This window comes from Artemia sp. Qi Xiang Cuo, chromosome 12 (genome assembly GCF_049724085.1).
Source record: "Artemia sp. Qi Xiang Cuo chromosome 12, ASM4972408v1, whole genome shotgun sequence".
Taxonomy (NCBI): Eukaryota; Metazoa; Arthropoda; class Branchiopoda; order Anostraca; family Artemiidae; genus Artemia; species Artemia sp. Qi Xiang Cuo.
This window is the reverse complement of record NC_142805.1, coordinates 39,981,350-39,996,294: the sequence shown is the minus strand read 5'-3', so window position 1 is coordinate 39,996,294 and position 14,945 is coordinate 39,981,350. Positions and strand designations below refer to the sequence as shown.

General features: G+C 35.9%; 1 protein-coding gene across 1 annotated transcript in view; it reads left to right on the top strand.

Annotated features, from left to right (window-relative positions):
* LOC148946104 (vitellogenin-like) overlaps positions 1–14,945 on the top strand; it is a 190,815-nt gene that overhangs the window by 67,179 nt on the left and 108,691 nt on the right. Inside the window, exons 9-11 of the mRNA XM_089097610.1 lie at positions 7,326–7,520; positions 9,050–9,238; positions 10,291–10,514. Coding sequence (XP_088953736.1) covers positions 7,326–7,520; positions 9,050–9,238; positions 10,291–10,514 — 608 coding nt within the window. The remainder of the gene's footprint in view (positions 1–7,325; positions 7,521–9,049; positions 9,239–10,290; positions 10,515–14,945) is intronic.

Below are 14,945 nucleotides of genomic sequence, written 5' to 3'. Positions count from 1 at the left end.
AATCTGAATAATTTTTAATGATTAAAATTCAATTTTTAAGCTTATAAACCCTTAAACTCTAAGTGTATTCAAAACCAAACATCATTTGAAGAATACGTACTTACTGTGTATTACTTTAGGACAGTCACAATGTAATCCTAACAATTTTTAATGACTAAAATTCAATTTTCAAGCTTATAAGTCCTTAAACTCTAAGTTAATTCAAAATCAAACATCATTTGTAGAGTATATACTTACTGTGTATTAATTTAGGACAGTCACAATATAATCTTAACAATTTTTAAAGACTAAAAATCAATTTTTAAGCTTATAAGTCCTTAAACTATAAGTTTATTCGAAACCAAACATCATTTGTAGAATACGTAACTACTGTATATTAGTTTGGGACACAATGTAATCTTAACAATTTTTAATGAATAATATTGGAGGTTTATTGTGCGGGGTCACCACTTTTAAAGGCAAAAATTGCGCAAAGAATTGCTATGCCACTTACTGGAGGGGGACGATCCCTCTTTGGCCCCAAATTAGTGGGATTTCCGCGGTTACTCCAACGGTTCTTTTATACTAACGTGATCTGATGGTCTATGGCTACATTTAAAGCCAAAGTTTACCGATAAGATTTCTAATTAACTGTTTTAGATTCGTCCTAAGCTGAAAAGTTAAAAAGAGTACATAGAAAAGGCTTACTATATTTCACAGTCACGCTTACAAAATGAACTAACTAAAAATGTACTTGGGCTAGCCGCAGCACGCGGTGGGGTTACTAGGGGTGGTAAAAACTCTTTCCAGCCAACCCCAGGGCTCCTACTATACTGGCCAATCTCCCTAACTGCGCAATTTTTCCCTCGTGGTCTCTTAAGCACGTACGCAGTTAAAAGGACCCAAAATGGCGTCAAAGAAAATAATAGGAAAATTAATATTTATTATTTAAAGAAGGAAAATAATGAAGGGGCCCAAAGAAATGAATCTGGGAGGGACATTTATCTGACAAAACTAAGACCAAGGGTTCCAACACCTCCCCCCTAAGATAAATCGCCCACATCTCCGTTGGATTGGCTTGAAATTCAAACACAGTATCATAATACTAAACTCAAACTCATTAGACTTGTATCTTCTCTTCTACTAATGCTTGTGCTTCCTCTGCTTGGCTCTGGATCCGTTGTCCTTACCACATCTCCATTATAGGACCACCATGGTCTAGATCGTCTCAGATGCGCAGTTAATTTTGAAAATCCAAGTCCCCAAGATTCGTATGAATTCATTGTGCACAGCACAAATCAAAAGCAACAAATTTTCTCGCTCTCACGAATTTACATTTGAGAGGAGCAGAGAATCAGTTTCTGGCACTTTCGATGATGCCAGCCATCGTGAAAAATTGGCTGCACTAGCCTCTTAATTTCCATCTGTGGAAACAACCCCAAATCTGGATAAAAAATCAAATTGCCCCTTGGCATAATTTAAATAATCTAAGGCCGAAAATACACAGGCCTGTGAAAATGATAATGGTTTCCCTCCCCTGGGATAATTAACTGAAGAATATACGTTAATGCTAATTTAGAATGAAATTTGGATACATCTCCCACTGAATATAATTTGCCGAAAATAATTGTCGGTTCCCATGAAGAATAACAGCTACGACTAGGGTTGCTGGACAACGGTTTGGGTGAAGTATGAAGTGACTGGGAGAGAGTATCCCCCAAGGACTCCAGATCAGAAAGGCAAAATCTCGGTAAAGGGATCACAACTTTTTTTATGTCTAAAAAAGTGTAAGGAAAATAATGAAGGGGCCCAAAGAAATGAATCTGGGAGGGACATTTTATCTGACAAAACTGGGACCAAGGGTTCCAACAACTAAAATTTAATTTTTAAGCTTATGAACCATTAAACTCTAAGTTTATTCATATCCATACATCATTTGTAGAATACGTACTTACTGTGTATTAATTTAGGACAGTCACATGGTAATCTTAACAATTTTAATGACTAAAATTCAATTTTTAAGCTCATAAGCCCTTAAACTCTGAGTTTATTCAAAACCACACATCATTTGTAGAATACGTACTTACTGTCTATTAATTTAGGACAGTCACAATGTAATCTGAATAATTTTTAATGATTAAAATTCAATTTTTAAGCTTATAAGCCCTTAAACTCTAAGTGTATTCAAAACCAAACATCATTTGTAGAATACGTACTTCCTGTGCAATAATTTAGGACAGTCACAATGTAATCCTAACAATTTTTAATGACTAAAATTGAATTTTCAAGCTTATAAGTCCTTAAACTCTAAGTTAATTCAAAATCAAATATCATTTGTAGAGTACATACTTACTGTGTATTAATTTAGGACAGTCACAATATAATCTTAACAATTTTTAAAGACTAAAAATCAATTTTTAAGCTTATAAGTCCTTAAACTATAAGTTTATTCGAAACCAAACATCATTTGTAGAATATGTAACTACTGTATATTAGTTTGGGACACAATGTAATCTTAACAATTTTTAATGAATAATATTGGAGGTTTATTGTGCGGGGTCACCACTTTTAAAGGCAAAAATGGTACAAAAAATTGCTATGCCACTTACTGGAGGGGGACGATCCCTCTTTGGCCCCAAATTAGTGGGATTTCCGCGGTTACTCCAACGGTTCCTTTATACTAACGTGATCGGATGGTCTATGGCCACATTTAAAGCCAAAGTTTACCGATAAGATTTCTAATTAACTCTTTTAGATTCGTCCTAAGCTGAAAAGTTAAAAAGAGTACATAGTCGGCTTAATTTGTCGGCTTACTATATTTCACAGTCACGCGTACAAAATGAACTAACTAAAAAATGTACTTGGGCTAGCCGCAGCACGCGGTGGGGTTACTAGGGGTGGTAAAAACTCTTTCCAGCCAACCCCAGGGCTCCTACTATACTGGCCAATCTCCCTAACTGCGCAATTTTTCCCTCGTGGTCTCTTAAGCACGTACGCAGTTAAAAGGACCCAAAATGGCGTCAAAGAAAATAATAGGAAAATTAATATTTATTATTTAAAGAAGGAAAATAATGAAGGGGCCCAAAGAAATGAATCTGGGAGGGACATTTATCTGACAAAACTGGGACCAAGGGTTCCAACACCTCCCCCCTAAGATAAATCGCCCAAATCTCCGTTGGATTGGCTGGAAATTCAAACACAGTATCATAACACTAAACTCAAAATCATTAGACTTGTATCTTCTCTTCTACCAATGCCTGTGCTTCCTCTGCTTGGCTCTGGATCCGTCGTCCTCGACACGTCTCCATTGTAGGACCACCATGGTCTAGATCGTCTAACATGCGCATTATGCACAGCACAAATCAAAAACAAGAAATTTTCTCGCTCTCACGAATTTACATTTGAGAGGAGCAGAGAATCAGTTTCTGGCACTTTCGATGATGCCAGCCATCGTGAAAAATTGGCTGCACTAGCCTCTTAATTTCCATCTGTGGAAACAACCCCAAATCTGGATAAAAAATCAAATTGCCCCTTGGCATAATTTAAATATTCTAAGGCCGAAAATACACAGGCCTTTGAAAACGGTAAGGGTTCAGGAAAATGAAGTAAAAATCTGAGCGAACCATGAATCGCTTGTTTCTGGTTTCCCTCCCCTGGGATAATTAACTGAAGAATATACGTTGATGCTAATTGAAATGAAATTTGGATACATCTCGCACTGAATATAAGTTGCCGAAAATAATTGTCGGTTCCCATGAAGAATAACAGCTACGACTAGGGTTGCTGGACAACGGTTTGGGTGAAGTATGAAGTGACTGGGAGAGAGTATCCCCCAAGGACTCCAGATCAGAAAGGCAAAATCTCGGTAAAGGGATCACAACTTGTCCGCCAGTTGTGCGTTGAGGAAAAGAACTATCTTTCGCAACTTCCCGCAGAGGATATTCCCCACGGGATTCCTCCCCCTCATAGAGGAACAAACCCACTGTTGAGTTGATCATACAAATCTTAAATTCCTGTCCACTGTTTTTCAATCCAACTTGACATAAAATCTTTCACAAATTTCCCCCATCCCGTTGTCGGTCAGTAAGCTCTTATTTGTAACCAGCGTCGTGTATTCCACATTGGTTTTTGACCTCTTTTTCCCCGGATTATTTATGTTTTCAAGGCCCAGCCCATCCAACATTTTTTTTATTTTTCTCCCTATTACTTATTTTAGCTAGGCACAGCCCAGATAATTTCGCCACTACAGGCTGAATCCCCCAATTTTGTCTCTTCTTTGCATTCCGCTTTTCGTTTCTACTTTTCTCAATTCTGTTATTCGCGCAAAATAATAAATCATCGCAAAAACTGATTTAGACTCCGGTGTCCATTATCTTTAACTGCCTAACTTCATTGTAGGTCCGTTAAATCTTTTTTTTTTCTCTTTTAGTCTTATTTTGTTTTGTAGTAGCATTAAATAAATCGTCATGAAATCTGAATTGGACTTCAGTGTCCATCCTTGACTGCATTTCTTCATTGTATCTCCGTTTAATATCTTTTTTCTCTCTTTTAACCTTCTTTATTCTTACCGCCAAAACAAATAATTCGTCATCAAATGGGAATTGAACTCCGACATTTGGTTTTTCATATTCTACTAAAATCTCTCGAACTTTCCGAGGAAAAGCGCGTACAATAAATTTTGTTTCCTTTTTCTCTGGTACAATCGGTGTTTCATTTTGGCCTGTACTTGTGTTTCATTTTGGCCTTTTATACTATATGTCTGTCTCCTCAAATTCCTCTCTTATTTCGGTCCACCTATTTGCCATTTCCGCCATTTCTTCGCTTGTTTTTGGGTTCTTTTCTTTCAAATATATTTTCAATTCTCTGTGGGTATTTTCTAAAAATTGTTCCATTACTGTTTTATTTACCACTTCCGTCATTTTTCTTTTATCTCTTCCGGGTCTTCATACATTCTATAATTTTCTTACTCTAGCCATTTTAAACACATATCTTTCAATTTGTACCCGAATTCTTTATATGTTTCTTTGTCTCGTTTTCTTTCGCTTCTAAATCTTCTTTGAAAGTGATCGGGGGAGAGTTGAAATTTTTCAAAAATGGCTTGTTTTAGCCTTTCAAAATCTTTTGAGTATTCCATTGGTAATGCTTTATATGCAAGTTGTGATTTGTAGTTAAGGAGGGGTTGTATTCTTGTCACCCAATTTTCTCTCGGTATTCCGCTTAATTTTGCCGTTTTTTCAAAATTGTGTATGTATAGATGTACATCTTCATATTCTTTCATTGGTTGAAGGTTTACTGCCTGCATTATCTCTATTGTAGACGATTTCTGAGGCTCTTGGTAATTTCTCCCTGCAATCATTTCCATTATGTATTTTCTTTCCTCTCTGTCTGCCTCTTCCTTTTTTTCTCTGGCTATCCTATCAGCCTCTTCCTTTTTTCTCTTTCTCGTCTATCTTTCTCTCTTTCTTTCTCCATGAAATTTAATATTTGTTGCGTTGTATATACTTGAGTACTCCGTCGCGAGCTCTTACTGGAAATTGAGATTCTACTACTCTTGTCATTGTACACATTCTTATCTTCACTGTTATTATATTCTCTTAACCCGTTTTCGGAGTTCAATCGTTGCATAAATTTATTTTCTTCTTACAGATCTCCTACTTGTTGTGCGCTCTTTGAAGGGTGAGATTACTTTGTTCTACCCGGTCTTTCATGTGATAATTTTTCTCATGTATTATCGCAATTGTTTCTTTTGTTTGCATTTTTCTATTTGCAAGTAATTCTTCCTGCACTTGTTTTAGACTTTTCTTTGCTTCTCTGGTTCGTACCGGGGATCGCTCTATTGCTGATTTTGGTTTCAAAATATCCTCTTCACACGTCTCAGAAATGTCTATTTCACCTGTTGAGTGATATGTGGTTCTATCTGATGGCTTTTTTCTTAGGGTATTTCCAGCGGGGGTCGCATATAATTGTGTGTCCGAATCCAATTTTTGTTTTACCACGGTAGATCTTGTCTTCATTCTTAGTTGGTCTGCCATTATTTTAAAGTTTATTTAAGGTGTTTTGCTCAAATGAAAATGCTTATATCAATATATCTTTTTCTCCTTATGTGAAAAATTTTCTTAGAATTTTTAGATTCTATGTGGGGGGCTCAGCCTCCCTTGTCTCCCAAGTTAATTGTTCGCGTGATTTATTGATTATTAAATTTTATTCCTATTATTATCCGACTAGGCACAGCTCGGATAAAAATTTTCTCCTTACAATTTTTATATATAGCCTCTGTAACTACAATAGGCTACTTTTGTAGGCTAAATTACCCTGTCTCTTCGAAATCGCGGAATTCTTTCAATTATTAGATTTACTGATAGGACCTTAACTTGCTGCCAGCACTTATTGGAGGTTCTTTGTGCGGGGTCACCACTTTTAAAGGCAAAAATGGCGCAAAGAATTGCTATGCCACTTACTGGAGGGGGACGATCCTTCTTTGGCCCCAAATTAGTGGGATTTCCGTGGTTACTCCAACGGTTCCTTTATACTAACGTGATCGGATGGTCTATGGCCACATTTAAAGCCAAAGTGTACCGATAAGATTTCTAATTAACTCTTTTAGATTCGCCCTAAGCTGAAAAGTTAAAAAGAGTACATAAAAAAGGCTTACTATATTTCACAGTCACGCGTACAAAATGAACTAACTAAAAAATGTACTTGGGCTAGCCGCAGCATGCGGTGGGGTTACTAGGGGTGGTAAAAACTCTTTCCAGCCAATCCCAGGGCTCCTAATATACTGGCCAATCTCCCTAACTGCGCAATTTTTCCCTCGTGGTCTTTTAAGCACGTACGCAGTTAAGAGGACCCCAAATGGTGTAAAAGAAAATAATAGGAAAATTAATATTTATTATTTAAAGAAGAAAAATAATGAAGGGGCCCAAAGAAATGAATCTGGGAGGGACATTTATCTGACAAAACTGGGACCAAGGGTTCCAACAACTAAAATTTAATTTTTAAGCTTATGAACTCTAATTTCTTAGAATACTTACTTACTGTGTATTAATTTAGGACAGTCACAATGTAATTTTAACACTTTTTAATGACTAAAATTCAATTTTTAAGCTTATAAGTCCTTAAACTCTAAGTTTATTCAAAATCAAACATCATTTGTAGAATACCTACTTACATACGTACTATACGTACAATCGGGATATTTGGGCTAGACTAAAGTTGTGTTTATCGATTAATTTTTCACCCGCCAGGTATGTTGTTCTGCACTTGTGGGTTAGATATAAATAACAATGTTAATTCTAAAAGCTTCTTTTTCGTAAAAGAAAGAATAATTAACATTTTTCTATTAAAAGGACCTGGTCAAATTTTCTGGAAAATATGAAAAGGATCCTCACCTACATACAACTTCCCTAATGGGCATAGCCGAGCTATTGTTCCATGCTTGTGCAGAGCATAGACTTAGTGATATTCGTTTCCCTACAAGGACATATGGACGATTTTGTAGCCCTGATGACGCAGTTTACAAGGAGTTCGTGGATTATATAACAGTAAGTCTGATTTTGACTGTAGTGACAAACGCAGTTCTTGACCCAAGAAATTTTCATTTTGTCTCTGATGCTGGAACGTCCTCTCAATTTGTGAACACAATGAGGTCTTTTGAAACGGTCTATAGCAAAGTCTATTGAAAAATAAGTTTTATATAATCCAGTAGATTTTCAATATTTTGTACATGTTATTTTGCCAAATTTTAACGTTCTGCTTTTGTCGAACCTTCAAAAATTATTACGAAAACTATTGATAACGGGAAAAATTTTGGTTTCATTTTATAGCTCCTGTGTATATTTATACTTAAATCAAAACGGATCTTTTTTTCTAGTTTTTGACCCAAAATATGGTTAAATTTTTTTCCTTGATTTTATTTATGTCTTTTCCGAAAACCAGATTTACTGGTTAAGCATTACTCTTGTGGAATTAATAAGTAGTTGCACCACAAGGCATCGATGACTGAATTAGAAAAACGCTTTGGAACTGTCACATTACAGTAACTGTCGCAATGATTAGTTAAACTAACAATGAAAATAATGCACAATCGCTGAACTAAGACTTGCTTAGGAATGCAAGCAAAAATATATATACCAGAGGATATATACCAAAAATATACAAAGAAAACAAGATTTTGTAAAACTTACGGAGACAAAGCTAATTCTCGGGCAAAAACCTTTTAATTAAAAATTGATTATTACAAATATGAGGGGGTTACTCCTCCACAACACCTCGTTCTTTACGATAAAGTTTGAATTCTGTCCCAATCCTTTAAGAATGACTCCTGAAACACTATATTCATTTAATTAGAACAATAAGAAGCTTTTTTTTTAAAGTACTAAAGAACTTCAGCATAAAGCGCGAGGTGTTGAGGAGGAGCACCCCCTTCATATAGGTAATAATTTCTGTTCGTTTTTACTTTTAATGTTGCTCCTTACTTTCAGTTGAAAAAACATATTTTTTTATTTAATTTAAATATATAATTTTAAATTAAATAGCATGCTGTGGATATAGGATTTCGTATTCTACCGTCAAAGGAATGTAATTTGAAATAGAGTTTAAATACAAAAATAGAAAATGAAGTTTGAAATTGCTGGATAACCGTCAATTTAATGATGAGGACTTCAGATTAATGTCACTCATCGAACGTCAAGTTACTTGTTCAAGTAAGGATCAAAGGACGAGGAACTATAAATACATTTATACATATGGGATGACACAAAGAGAATTCTTCCAATTATTCCACTAAAATTGATCTCAAGGGCCCTTTTCCAAGAAAACTAAGAGAATGTTGACAAAATTCGAGTGGTAACTCTTTTTTGCGTTTCACCCTCCCCCCCCCGCAGACTTGTGTGAACATATGTCTATCAAAATAACTAGGGACATAGAAGTGGTCAATTTTTGTTAACTAAATGCTTTGTAGTAGCATTAATAAGATTTGATATTAAGTCTTGCTCAATTTTCCCACTAATTATCCAATACCAGCTTTTTAATCAAACAGACACACTGATAATAAATACATTTTTGAATTCAGGGACTTCTTAATGGAGCATCTACCAAATTTGAGACTATGGCGTATTTAACAGTTGCTGGAACTTTGGGAACAAGTGACATGTTCCCTCTTCTTCTTCCATATGTTCGTGGAGTTGCTGATTCCTCTCCCTCAGTTCGCTCTCGTGCTGTCCTTGCTTTACACCGCTACGGGTACTTGGATAGAGAAAGGGTAAGTTATACTTTTTTTTATTCAACTAAATGTTTCTTTTTCGACTTATTTAAAACTTATCATTGAAACTTTATTTTAAGCTCTATAGATAAATTAATCATATTCAGATTTTAAAGAAAATTTTGCTAATAAATTGAATGAAAAAATTAAAAAAAAGGTTTTTCAAGAAGAGTAAAGAGCCATATTAAAGCCAAGGCGATCAGAAAGAAAGTCATATAATTCTTCAAACTAAAAAAAAAATTGGAACATTTTTTATCAATCATAACCAATAACTCAACAAAAAAGAATAATAATATCGCAAGGCGAATCAATTTTTACAAATAAGAGTGGTGATTCGTACCCCTCTCACGCCCTCCAACCCGTTTGGAAGCCATTGGTGTTTATTAAAAGCAATGCTTGTTTTGAAGTTCGGTTTTCATTTGCCAAGACATTGACCGAGAGATCGATAATTTAAAGTTTCGAGCGAACTACCCATCCAAGTTCAAAGGAGCCATTTATTTTCCTATTTAAAGCCTATGTGTTGACGATTGGCAATTTGTATTGTATTGAAGACACATGCTCTCTCTTTAGGTAGCCCTATCTCGGACAATATAATTGGTGGTACCAGGCTCATAAGAAATACCAAATTTGCTGTTAGTCTCTTACTTAGTTCTATACAGATTTTTCATTAATTGAAGGAGAAAGCAAATGGTTCTGATCAAATAAGCCCTTTAGAAAAACCGTTCCAAATGATTCTGCAACACGTTTAAAAATAGTTTCTCGAGCACAGTCACAAAACCCCTTTGACCTAATTGCTTACATATATAATTTTCAAGCTCATAAGAAGAAATTTACGGTCATTTTCAGATGAACCCATATTTAGAAGACAAAAATATTTTGGCACTCTTATCCCTCTCCGTAAACATCATACTTGCAGTCTACTTACTCTTTCCTAATATCCTGAAACACGCCGATTGTCTAATACTTTTTCTTTGTCTCCTTGTGGAGGGACAAAACAAATGAGGGAGCTTTATTGGAAGTTTTACTATTCGTTTACGTGTAATAATTTTCAGGTCGTGGCAATTGTAAATGCCCTTTATGACAACCGTTCTGAAAATCCAGAAGTTCGAATGGCAGCCTTAGCAATTCTTCTTAATAGTAATGCTCCCTATGCAACATGGCAGAAGGTTGCGTGGAATTCATGGTTTGAAAAAAACAACCAAGTTGCTGCATTTGCTTCATCATTGGTCGGAACTATAGCTGAAATACCGGAATATCAAGTTCAGTATTCAGAGTTGTAAGTACCCATACATTAAGTACTGTTATGGATCTAAATAACAAAATCGTTCACAAACCAAAATAATCAATTTTGCAATTAGTCAAAGTCAATTTGCTTTTGATTGTATTCATACAATTCTAAACAGAAATGAATGATCCCCCGTGAAAATGAACAATTTTGCCAAAACAAAATTTTGGGAAATAAATAGTAAAAAAATCATGAATTTTTTAATGAAGTTAAGTATTAAGCTGATTTATCAAAATACCAGAATCTCTGGTCTATTGTCTGCGGTGATAGTTTTTATGAACAAAATCAACCCTGAATAGATAGCAGATATCAACGGTTGTCAGTGAATTCAAACCATAGCTTGACTGTGCTCTAAACAAACTCGAATGTATTTTTTCCTCAGTGTTCTGTAATGCTTGATTTATAGAGTACTTGATCAGTTTTGCATCCTAGTCAAACAACCAAAGTCTAGAAAAAGAGTTCAGGAAATTTCAAACTGTAGTTGAAAACTGACTCGTCTGATAATAGCTATTAAAGGTTTCTCATTGTTCATTTTTAACATTTTTCAAGTGTTCATTTTTACTAAAATCTTTTTAATTTGGATTATTAACAGAAGGCGAATCCAACAAAGTTTCAATAAATTGTGCTCTAACCTCAGCAATCTCTCCAATATCCGCACGAGAGTCATGAAATGCCCCATGTGTGTTCGCGACAATTTCACTAGAAGGTATTTTCGAAGGGGCTATCGAAAATCCCAATCCTTTCGACAGAACCTGATTCTAATAATAATAATAATAATAAGAATCCTCCTTCTGTCCCAAAAGCGTATCCTGGTCCTGCTGTGATAACAGCAGGACCAGGATACGCTTTTGGGACAGAAGGTGGATTCTTATTATTATTATTATTACTATTATTATTATTATTATTATTATTATTATTATTATTATTATTATTATTATTATTATTATTATTATATTCATGTTCAATCATGCCTTGTTCCTCCTGACATGTACTGCCCTGCTGATCCTTCCTTTGAGAACGGCTTATCGATTGGTTTTTGTAGCGTTCTCAGAGGGGTGAAAATGACAAATACGAGCTTTAGACACTAGACACTGTCGCCACGCCGGCGCATCAACCAAACGCCGCGAACGAGAGGTCCGCTTAACCACCGCTAAAGTATCGCAATGCCACTGGCCCGCTGTACGTACGCCGCCGCCGACAGAGGTGGTGGCGTTTCGCTGACTTTGAATTAATTTTGCGGCAATTCTTTATTGCGTTAACCGCAAAGTCGGAGCTTTTAATTTTCTCGTGTGGTTAAATATTTCGATTTTCCTGATTAGAAATACAGCAGGGCTTGCACTATCCATGAATTTTCGGGGGGATATCCCCTAAAATTTATGGTTCACCCCAAAAAAAATATGGTTCCCTGAATACCCTAAAATCCCCCAATCACGGTGCCGCCCCTATTGATTTACCACTAGTGAGTATCCCTGCCAAATATCACTCTGTATACTATAATTCTTCACTACCCTCTTGTTCGTTAATTCTCGTCTCTTGTGTTACTTTGCATATAAACCAGACAGTTAATTTTTATAACTGAAAGTATGGAGCGACATTAAAACCTAAAACAAACAGCAATTATCCCGTATAGGAAAGGGGCTGTCCTCTCCTTAACATCTCGCTCTTTACGCTACTTTTTTTCTATTATTATGCAAAGTAGAGTTGTGAAAGAGTCAAACTTTAGCGTACAGAGGGAGGCGTTGAGGAGGGGAGAGCCCCTTTCATATACGGAATAATTGCTGTTCGTTTTAAGTTTTAAATGTTGCTCCTTATTTTCAGTTAAAAAACTTGTCTTTTATTTAATTTTGAACGTTTTTCAACTAATGCAGTTTCGATTTTGGCTCACCATGCATGAAGAATTAAAACACATTTGTATATTAATTTTTGAAGATTTATTCCGGATATGAAGGGTCGTCCCCTCCTCAATACCTTGCTCTTTACGCTAAAACTGTTAGCACTTTTAAGCTTCCTATTCTAATTAAGCAGCCCATGTGTTTCAATTTTAGAAAATAGTCAAACTTTTGCGTAAAGAATAAGGTATCGAGGATGGACCAACCCTTCATAAATGGCATAATTTTGTTCGTTTTTCAAATAGTACCGCTAAATCTGGCTCACCCTCTATGAAATATACCCATCCCCCTCACGGAGATCTCCATGGAAATTTCATCCAGCGTAAAGTGCACCCCCACCCCTCGTCAATTTTTCTCCAGACATTTCCTTCCTCGCTGAGAATCCCCCCTCTCTGTAAAACTGCTTGTGGACGATTCACCCTGAAAAATTCTTCTTAGCATTGTTTCATTGGAATAAGACTTTCATCTCTCATCGGTTTCTCGATCACTCCAGGAATGCTCCTTTCCGTGGAAATTATTTCCCAGAAAACAAAATGCGTGGAAAAAAGCCCCCGGATAATTCCCCTGGAACATCTTCATATACAAAATTTGGCAAACAGAATGTAAGACAGTTAAAAAGAATTTCGTATAGTGATTCTTTCAAAACCTCCCAGTGAAACATTTCCCTTAGACTATTCGCTCATCAGAAATTTCCCTCTTAAAGGAAGGTTCTCCCCTTAGAAATCCACCCCAAGCACAGCCCCACTAAAAAAAAATGGCTGTATACTTCCCAATAATAAATACTATATGTAAACAATGGGCAAACTTCACAACTTGCATCCCTTACCCCGGGGATTGTAGCGGGTCATTGTACACCTAAAGACAAAGCTATTAGAGTTTTTGACTATGCTGACCAAAATAGCTATCTCAAACTTTTGATCCGGTAACTTTGGGAAAAATGGGTGTGGGAGGGGGCCTAGTGATCCTCCAATTTCTTGGTCACTTAAAAAGGGCACTGGAACTTCTGATTTCCATTCAAATGAGCCTTCTTGCGATATTTTAGGGCCACAGGGTCGATACAATCACCCCTGGGAAGAAAAAAAAAACAAAGAAATAAAAACACATCCGTGATCTTTCTTCTGGCAGAAAAAAAAAATTCAAAATTCCACATATTAGCATATAGGAACTTTAACTCTCTACAATAGAGTTATTTGATACGCTGAATCTGATGGTGAGATTTTCATTAAGATTATATGACTTTAAGGGGGTGCTTATCCCCTTTCTCGAAATAAGGTAAATATTCTCAGGCTCGTAACTTTTCATGGGAAACACTAAAATTGATAAAATTTATATATTTAAAATTACTATAAAAATCTGATTCTTTTGATTTATCGCTTGGTATTATGATTGGTATATATTTTTTAGAGTGTCGGTTACTATAGAGTCGGGTCAACCTTACTTACAGTTCGTTACCACGAACTTTTGATGGGAATTAAACCATTTCGAATGCAGTTTTCCAATTGCTATAAAATTCTTACATCATTCGTAGTCAAGAATTTTATTATGTTGAACGAAACACATACACTATACAGGTTCAGTTGGATTTTGAAATTGATAGTCAACAGATTGTTGAGACAGCTGAATCGTAAGTTTGTAGAATTTTTTTTTTGCTATTTCTATATACATTTTTATAATGTTTAATACACAATTATTGATCGCCTGATAGATTAAAGAAAATAAAATCCTCTTTTTGAAAAGTTTTTATCCTCCCTCCCCCCCCAAAAAAACTTCTATTGAGACAAAATTTGGCTATAGACTATATACAAGGTTGGGGAATATAAGATTGAAATGGAAGTGACCCTAAAAATATGATTTATACAAAAAAAACTGTATGTTATTGCCTATAAAGGGGGATATGGTGCTATCATTTTTAAATGAAAATACCTCATTTTTTTTTAATTGAAAGCAGGGATGCCAAAAAGCTAATGATTTTTTTTTATTTAAAGCAGAGACGGAAGAAATGAAATTCCCTAGGAAACCATAGAAATATTTTGATAGACCCAGGGCCCTTCATTGGGACTTACTCATTGTTTTGGGTATTTTTGGATTTCACATAGGCTGCTGGTCTAATTTGGCTTCTGTTTGTGCTCCCTTTTAATTAGACTCCTTGGATCTTATTGAATGCCACGGTGAATCTATTATTTATTATTTCAACTATTATGCAAGGGTTCTGAAACGCCAAAGTTATTTCATTTCTACCAGATTTCTACTTCTCTTGATGAATAATGAAGAAGACCAGCGTCCAGCCAGCGACTTGCGAAGTTTTTAACTCATGATTAGGCCCGAATCTGTTGTAAATTCAAGGTTGGATATGAAAAAGACTAATGAAAACATTAATATTTGTGGTCAAAATTGATCGCACCATCGACGCGCCGCCTACATCTCACCGGCGGCGGCACAAATAAATCATCCGCGGCGCACCGGCGGCACGCCACCGCTGCTATTTTTGGATCCACTGCCACCGGCCTTTCCTTATCGGCGCGGCACCGGGGTC